The following is a 9,568-nucleotide window of genomic DNA, read 5'->3' on the forward strand; positions in this document are numbered from 1 at the left end:
TAGCTTTTCATTACACTATATACGATTTGAATTTGTTATAATTTGAGGTAAAACTAGCATCAAAATTTGGTGAAATCTAACCAAAGTCAGTAATTCATCTTCTTAACCACTGTGATGCGCCGTGTTTATTGGGACATTCCTCCCTGTGCTTCGAAAATCAAGTTTTTCTCCTAAAAAACTTTATCTTTGTAAATGATAAATTCCCTTCCCTGAACACGAACATGTAAAAAAAGAAACTAATAAATTCCACTTACTTTGGCTATGGGGACGTGGAGAAGGTGGCGTGTTTGCTGTTCGCCCATGCGTGAAACTCCTAGAGGCAGGCACGCAGGCCATTCAAGCACCACAAGTTACCACAAATATATTTTCAATTATTTGTTCTATGTATTTAAAATGCAGTTTTATTTAGTTTTTTTTTCATATATGATGCATATTTGTGTCCTTTACAATATGTATGCATTAGAATGTTCATAATGTTCCATGGAACTGTGATACATGTCAGTAATGTGTTCACAATAAATGTTTATCATCGCAATATTACTTATTCAAAATTTACTAAAATTACAAAATGTACAGTTTCTCACACTATTTACAAACACACTATTACACACTCAGTACTTCGGAAGGGAGTGATAATCAACAAAACAGTTCATGGTACACAGCACGACTTCGCTCTCGATGCACCAGGTGAAAAGAAATTTTTGCTTCCTCTTTCTTCGGTCTGTGTGCTTGCAAATAACGCACTCGCCTACACCCTTGGCTTTAGTACCTGTAGGTGGTATGTAGCCAAGCTCGTGAAGTGTAAGGTAATCTTGAAAAGATTACTTTGTAAGGTATTCTGGAAAAGATTCGGCCATTCTTGACGAGATCAATGAAAAACACCACCATGGAAGCCCCTAACATTGTTCATCTATGCTACTTGTATCAGATGCATCATCACTGAACCCAGAAAACGATTCATCTATGTATCATCTATAAAAAAAATGGAGATAACACAGGTGAGCATGGGTGAAGCTCGGCTACAACTGGATACGCTTGCTTTGTCGTCCTCATTGGTGCTGTATCACTTGCATCCAACCCGTGTGTTAGATCCTTATTGTGCCTAGCTAGTTAAGGCCTAGTTATTGTGTCATCAGTATCATGACCCTTATGTTCTTCAAACAATAACGTCTGAATTTCACTGACGGAGAGCGATCTTTCAACACCGTGTCCGACAGATGTTTAGGAGCCAAGAGGCGCGTATGCCACCCCCTTTGTTGCTCATCCAGAACTGATCCTGCCAGCAGCCCTAGGGAGATCTGGGAATTTTTTCCAAAATGGCTGCCTCTCTCTGGAGGTCCCAGGAGTCCATTTTGTACCCAACCTACCGCGCTTGCGTTTCGACTGTATGAAAAGATCAGAGGGTTTTCTTGGCTGGCGCAATAAGTGGCAAACAAGATTTCTTGGCCGGCGCAGTGCAGTGGTTAATATGGATATTCACATTGATAGTTCTTACTAGTACTAATATTAACTGGAATACCCCAATTTAGACAGAAAATACTGTATTCGAAAATAAGGAAGATTACTATAATTGTTTATAAATGTTTTAAGGAATTACATATATTTAATCAAGTTACATAGTATAATATATTGCAGGCTTGTTATTGTGAAAGTGATGATATGAATTAATAAGCTTTTTAAATTTTAAGTATTTTATTTTTTAAAGATGCTGGCCGAGATCATCCTAGATCAAAAGACATTTAGTTTTGAGGAAATCCCTAGGAGCCGTGATGAGGATTTGAACCTATGCGCTAGGTATTCCAGGGATTTTCTCATTGATATCACATTAGTGTGATTTCTATCGTGTATTTATTTGTTTATTTTTATTTTGGTTTCCATGTGATATCTTGAAAATGCATTGAGAATTAGTTGTGGTTACAGTAGAAAATATGCATACGGTGCATTATATTTATAGTTAAATTTGTTATTGTGGGTATGTAATACCATAGAGCTTTGTGCCATGGTATGAGACTTTTGGATGGGTAATCATCTGTGTAAATATATTTGAATACCCAAGTGTAAATATGGAAACATGTAGTACCTTGACAGTTTTTAACTTTATTTAGGGGTTAAGGTGATCAATAAATTATCATGAAATACATGGGTAGATGACTGATATTTTCCCTCATTCATCATAATTCAGAAATCAAATTGCATTTCATTTTTCTGGAACAAGTTTCTGTACAAGCATTTATTCCAGAAAATGCAACTGCTAACAGGGATCATGTATACGCACATACATGTATTGATGATATGGCGTTCTAAACTCTTTCAACTCCTAGAATCTGACATGATTTCCAAGATTTTCTACTTTGTTGTATGGTGCTGCCACACCTTGTACTACTATGACAATTCTTTCGTAATTTTAATTCATGGCGGTCGTGTCGCTGGGTCTTAATATTTTTACCTTCTGCCTTAGTTTACACTGTATAGTATACTTTGGAAGTGGAGACGTAGAAGATTTTGGTAAGTACTTTACTGTACAGTGTATGTACTGTATTTGCATAAAAAGATTAAATTGGGTTATATAGTGCTCAGTCCATAATCTGGCTCCCTTGGGGTTATTCAAAATAGTTATGATAATGCTTAATATCATAATTTCAGATATAAAAATGTTCATGTTTAGAGAGAGCCATGGGAGGGAGAGAGGGAGGGAGTAAGGTATCTATTATAGAAGATATTTTCTTGACATTGTGGTGTTCTTAAATATTCAACACCTATGGCAATGGCAACATATGGCAATGCGACCACTGAGCCATCTAATTACCTATTCAAACTACTGAAAATGTAGAGAAGAGGAGGTTCTCATTAGTCTTTATATGGATATATTAAAATTTTGTCACGTAAAAAAAAAATTGTGGAATGCACAGAATTTTGGTGCAACTTTGAAAAATAAAGTATAACTAGATGAGTGATGTGTTTATGTACATGTGTTGTAGATAGTATGTAGGATTTATAATGAAGTAGATGTTTGCCCTATCACATTGATTTCTGATAAACAAATTCGAGCTTCAACTAAGCACAGGATTGTAAATGAAAGATTGTAGGTTTTCAAGTGTTTTGTTAGTTCATCATTCTTTGGAATATATATTTTAATTCGCATTGTTTTTTTTCAGAGTTTTTAATTCATTGTGAAAATATTTTTATTCACATCAAGTTCAATCCTTTTTTCTAGTGTGTGTAACGTGTACAGCATTGATTTGTTGTATGATAATCCTATAGAATTAATTTTAAGGTATGTATTATTGTTCAGTTCAGAAAATTAACTGCAGGTTATGTGGATTAAGTTAAAGCTTTGGTAAAACCCCGATAATACACATGGTACAACACACTATCATTTCAGTACATGGTACATACATCATAAGTACTGTACATTACTGTTCCATCTGAAATGTACACAATTTTGTGTTATAATACTGTGTTGTTGTTTATTTACTCAGAGATGTATGTGCATAGGCTGAGTACCAGCAACCTATGGTGCATAAAGACATTGCTTCTTTTGCTGACCATCTTTGGGTATTCCACTACTTTGTGCAGTGAGTGATGGCATTGCTTCCTGATCTGCACGGTGGTGACATGTAATACAGCACTTAACATGGGTATAAGTAGAATAACAATTATTATTGAAGTAACATCATGCAGAGAAATTGTTGATACAGTGGAACCTCAAAAATTCAAACTATATAATAAGGGAAATCTTAAAGCTCCAGCGAGATTTTGCCACTTGAACCAATAGTTCAAAGTTGGTAGTGGAGTCGTGGATTGATGCCAGGTAGGCAGAAGTGCAGTGAGAAAGGTTGTCATGTGACTGGTTTGTCAATTTCTGGTTCAGTCTTGCTTGAAGTATTCGTGTAGGAAGCCTCTGTTCCTTCCATCTTTTGGTATTTTTTTGGGGGGGGGTGGATTCAAATTAATTTGGCTATTGTTATCTTGAAATGATTTTGGGACTTAGCATTCCCCAGGATGCAGCCTGTAGCAGCTGTCTAACTCCCAGGTACCTATTTACTGCTAGGTGAACAGGTGCATCAGGGTGAAAACTCCATTTTTGTTTCCGCCTTTACCGGGGATCAAACCCGGAACCTCAGGACTACAAATTCAAAGTGCTGTCCACTCAGCTGTCAAGTGCCATGGTAGTACGTTGTCTCTCATGACTGCTTATTTACAATGAAGCTCTTTGGTTTGTAGCTTGTCTAGTGGCAGTTGTTTCTGGTATCTGGCAAGAACCTTCCATGAGGTAGTGATGTTCATTTCTATTCCTTGGGCAGGGTGATATTATTTGGACCCTTGGTTTCTGGCAAATAGTGCCGAGTCAGATTCCTTCCTGCCACTCTTCATTCTCTGCAGTTGTCACTTTTGCGAGGGTTGGTCGTAGTGGTATCTGTCACATACGTCTGGATGTGTTCAACATTGTAATGTACATCACATTTCTAGTTCCCAGGTCCTTTGATGTGTAGTAGGTTCCTCGTGTGAGGCACTGTGGGGCCAGTGGGATCCAGCCTAGAAAAGTGACCTTTCTTAACTAAATAAACTCGCCAAAGATATCTCGCTCCAAATGAAGTAAGAAACTAATACAAGGTTTTATAATTCCTTGCAGTATTAAAATAGAAAAATGTAACAAATCCTGAAGGGTCACTTTTTATAATTATTTATTGTCCACCAAGTTCCAACTTTTTGTATTTTGCAAATAATCAATCCATATACACCTATTTTATCATAAAGTATTATAATGAATAGTTTCATAATGCCAGAAGCTACGAATTATAGAAAATTTGCAACATAATACTCATCGTTGGACCAAGTAAATATATATACTCTATCTGATCCTAAATACGTTGAAGATGGAAGAAAAAGAATGTTTATTAACAGTATTGCGCGCCGGGCGTGCGCTCCGTGCGTGTGCACGAAGTAGGCCTGGCGATGCGGGCAAGTGCTCGGCGACACTAAATGTATATACTCTTTTCAGTTTTTCACCTTAATTCTCGTGCTACGTCGCTCGTTTTGGTATCAATGTGTTTGCAATTAAATTCCATGCGGGTGTATGTGCATATATTGTCCAAAAGCCCAGCGTGACTCCCTTAGCAAAGCCTAAAGTTACCCGTGAACAAGAACCAATTATCACACCCGCAACCTAATGTGTATACTCGTTCAGTTTGATAACATCAATTTTTGTGTCACGTCGTTCGTTTTGGTATCATTGTTCGCAATATAAAGGCACGCATTTTAAAACTAGTCCCATAATAATAGACCAATAACTGGAGTTTTAACAGATATTTTAATTTTAGACGCTCATCATCACAATTATTTGTATCTTTCAAGTGTTCTGACATCAAGTTTTGTGTTACATCTTTCATATTGATATCAAATTGCGCGCACTCTAAAGGTGCTCAATTTGAAACTATGCCGAAGTTGATCGGATAGAAAATGAATTTTATACAAATATTTTTTGTATTGGATGCGAGCAGTGTCCAAAGCTAGGACACGAGAGAAAAAAGTGGACACGAGGAGTGTCTCTTTGGACACGAGGAGTGTCCAAAGAGAGAGTGAGTGTTTATATGAGAATTGATAAAAATAAGTGGGAGGGGCAGTTGTGTTTAGCTGTGGTGCTGTGGAGGAATGCCTGAAATTCATTACTTCGGCCTTATCTATCCTCCCTCGATCACCCTCTTCATATAATCTAGATTTTACGGCAAAGCAGACATGTTTTAGCATGCATTACTCTGTTTTCCAGAGTTGCATTGTATTTATATTTGGATTTTGAAGGTTCCACTGTCCCGGAATTGTAATTTTGACTGTCAGGACAGTTTAGTTATTCTGTACAGTACTGCAAATACATTACAGGTAGGGAGGTAGAGTGGAAAGTGAGTAAAATCTAAAATTACAAATAATGTGAGCCTGATTAGTTGAATGTTCATGTCAAGTATGGCCATTTGACCAAGGCTGAAAAGAGGGGACAATCACACTACATGTATAATTAATATAGATCTTCCAGCATAATCTCTCTTGTTTTTGATGAATTTCCTTTATGCCCTGAATGATATCTACACACATTATATAGTTTTACAAATATTGAGGGCCCAGAAACTTAGTTCAGTGTATTACTGGGGTTTTACTGTATGATTAAACAAAATTCACATCACTTTAATTTACCTTTGTTTATGTACAGTACTAATTTCATAATAAACAGGAGCCAGCCTACAGTACTGTAATTCTCTTTCTAAGAACTTTGTTCCATATGGAGTCAAACCATTTATTTGGGATCTCGCCTGTCATGGACATTAGTGGTGAAATGCGTGCACTCTACTCAACAGCAGTCTACAAATAATAATAAGAGGACGTTGATGGACAATGCAGGTGCCTTGCCGAAGAAGGTGAAGGACGAATAAATGGTAAAGGCAAGATGCAGTGCTTTTCCTAATGTTCTTAGTGGTATTGTTACCTTATAAATGATGGTTTCTTATATTGTTGTTGCTAGGTCTTAAGAAAATAATAAATGCAACTTTTTTTTTTTTTTTGACATAGCTAATAACATGTAATGTTTAAGATAGATCATTAAAATTGTGTATGTATTAACATTTTAGCAGTGAGTTATTAAAGGATGTCTTTGTGATAATACTGGTATATGGTAATTATGGCCGAGAGACCACATTGCTCGTATAATAAAATCAATAATAGCTACATTTTCAAGGCACTTATATGTATGTAAATGGTTTCCATTATGATATCTGGATTATGCTTCTTCGTATTTACTTGAATTTTATAGTAAATTAAAGGTAATGGAAGCTTTTGGAACCAATTTGAACTTTCATATGGTTATGACCTAGTTATTTCACACGTTTGTGTTATTATTGCTACACACACACACACACATGCTCCAAAGCCAGAGAATGTCTCCAATGGATTTAATTTAAATTGCAAAGTAATGAAGCTAGGTATGTCTAATTATGGTATGTGGATGTGGTGCCAGTGTTTAGCTCATTTTGTTCAAGTGGAGAATTCCTCCAAACTCCTTTGAGAGCTGAAAGGCAGCCATTATAAAGCAAGACAAAATAATTTAAGCCTTGTTACTAGAAAAGAGAGAAAACAAAATGTAATTACTACATTAGAAATAGGTAGGGGAAGAAATAGATCAGACAAGGGCAGATTATAATATATGCAATTGGTGGCAAATTAGCAAGGGGTGACAAGTTGAAATTTAAGTTCTCTACATAAATGAGCCACAGGCATAGTAGATTTTTGTTTGTCAGAATAGTGAATAACTTTTGTGCTATACATTTAAAGGGAAAACGACACTAGATACATACAGAAATCACAATAGTGTGATACATCAGATGAACAAATCCACAAGGGGGGGATCTATTAGCACTCCCGGTTTACAATTCTTTTACCATGTTATGACGCAATCGACTAAGGTGCATCGGGGATCGTCCTGGACGTAAATTCGAACCCTCATCACAGCCCTTGTGGACACTAGATACACTTTCAAATCTAAAAATGAACCAAGCAGCTTGGAGATTTGTACACGAGAGTTAAAAACTCAAGTGTTTAAGCACAGGTGTATATATCACCACCTCCCAAAATACAACACATCCATACCATTTAATATAGAATAAGAGGAGCACAGGTGAAGGTTGGAATCCACTTCTAGGTGCTGAAGGAGTCTTAAGAACTCTAGAGCAGTGAGGGAGCAGTGGTGATATACAGTAATCACTATATACAAAATAATTAGGTGTGGTGTAAACAATGACAGCTTTTTCAAATTGAGCTATGCAATAATGATAATACGACTTGGGTGGAACTGGAAAGGCTCAGCTATAGTAAAAAGAAACACATGCAGTGAATGTAATTAACAAGTTGTGTGCACTACAAGCAGTAGTAGTGGCACTCACTCCATTCACAGTTCATATCATTTAAATGCTGCAAATATTAAATAGGTAGTGGGGAGAAAGGAACTTTATCCAGGCCAGTATCTGACATTGGTTCCTGATCAACCAGACCTAATTCATACGTCAGGCTACGAGCAGCTTTGTCCAACAGCCTGGTTGACACGAGGAACAACCAGGAGGCCTGGTCAGAGATTGGGCTGAGGGGGACATTGATCTTTGGAACTTTCCCCACCCCCCAACAAGGTAGGTAGTCACTTTCAGGCATTGTTTTGTCAATTTGAAAAGATGCAACAAGTGAGATCTATCAAGGCTTATTCTTAGCACTTGCCATTCCTGTTTTATCAGACGTACTTGAGGGATTGTGTGTGTACATCTTTACGTTTGCAGTTAATCCAACACTAATGAGAAATGTTAAAACTAGGAATTGTTGAATGTTACATAAAGACATTACTGTAATAATCTAAAGCAGTGGGTACATAGACGCACGACCGATGAGAGACCTGAATAGCGCTAGAATATATGGCATATGAAATTCATTGCCTGATGCACAAAACTATACTTAATAATAAACTAGGTCTATAATGAGATAATGAGAAGTTCGTAAATCAAGAGGCCTATGCAATGAGAGCAGGTTAAGGAACTCTGTCGAGTAGAGGAGCAGCAGAGTGGATGAGATCAACTTTGGTGCATTTACACTCTACTTAATACAGTTCCTTATTTATGCAAGTAATGGTTTACCATTGTCTGGGAGGTACTTCCAGATGCTTATTTACCACTAGGTGAACACAGGCATTTGAATGTAAAAAGAAAGAGCTTTATTGGTTTATATTGCAGTATTTTAAATTGTTCAGATGTAGACTAGCTTAGGAAGACGGAGGTTATCACCTATTGCATGCGTGCAATGGCTAATGCTTTATTACTAGAGCATATTTGAATTATATACATATAAAACAAATATTGTGAAGGATATATATACACAAGCTATCTATTAAATGTCTGTCATTAATACTGAAACGTTGATACAATTGAAGTTCCAGTAATATTGTAGTGGGGAGATGACGTAAGAAAGTGTCGAGAGGCAGAAGTGTGTATTAAAGTGCCCTGTGAACACATTGCTCATTGTTGTATATTTTATGCCAGTAATTTTATTATGCCTCATTTTATTTCTCAAGATTACACATTGTTAGATTTGTTCTCCTGGAATAATAATAATCTTACAGGAGTCATACATATACTGTATTGCTTTTGTGGTTCAGAAAAAATAAAATAAATTTCTAATGAAATGTGCAACACTTGGTAGCTTGAAGGTGAATTTTTAAAGTTAAGGATTTCCTGTTGTATGAGTACTATAGGTGCTCTCTCTCTCAACCATTTTGTGAATGACGTAATGTATTAATGTTTCCTCGTAATAATTGTTTGGTTACAGTATTATTTTGCTGTGGCTAATTTCTGTTGGAAACTGTCAGCATCACCTGAAACTGGAACCTACTTCATTTTAACCTGAATACAGTTACAGTGTATTAACTGTAATGCAAGTTCTAATATATTTAGGTATTTATTTGTGTATTTAATTTGTTACATTGGCGTGTATGGACTGCCACAGTTGCTTCAGACTGTGGCAGTGACATAACAGCTTATTATTTTTA

The 9,568-nt window shown here is 36.5% G+C and overlaps 1 protein-coding gene across 8 annotated transcripts in view; it reads left to right on the plus strand.

Moving 5' to 3' along the window:
- The window catches only part of LOC123761376 (tRNA (uracil-5-)-methyltransferase homolog A), a 50,958-nt gene that overhangs the window by 36,762 nt on the left and 4,628 nt on the right, over window positions 1–9,568 (plus strand). For 2 of the 8 annotated variants that reach the window (XM_069313587.1, XM_069313567.1), the window contains exon 16: window positions 6,348–6,431. The exons of 2 other annotated variants lie outside the window; for them this stretch is intronic. In XM_069313587.1, coding sequence (XP_069169688.1) covers window positions 6,348–6,422 — 75 coding nt within the window. In that variant the 3' untranslated portion in view covers window positions 6,423–6,431. Of the gene's footprint in view, window positions 1–6,258; window positions 6,432–9,568 lie in introns of those variants that run through there. 4 more of the 8 variants (XM_069313579.1, XM_069313562.1, XR_011224745.1 and 1 more) reach the window with 3 other exon arrangements.

This window comes from Procambarus clarkii, chromosome 7, assembly GCF_040958095.1.
Source record: "Procambarus clarkii isolate CNS0578487 chromosome 7, FALCON_Pclarkii_2.0, whole genome shotgun sequence".
In the NCBI taxonomy this organism is placed as follows: Eukaryota; Metazoa; Arthropoda; class Malacostraca; order Decapoda; family Cambaridae; genus Procambarus; species Procambarus clarkii.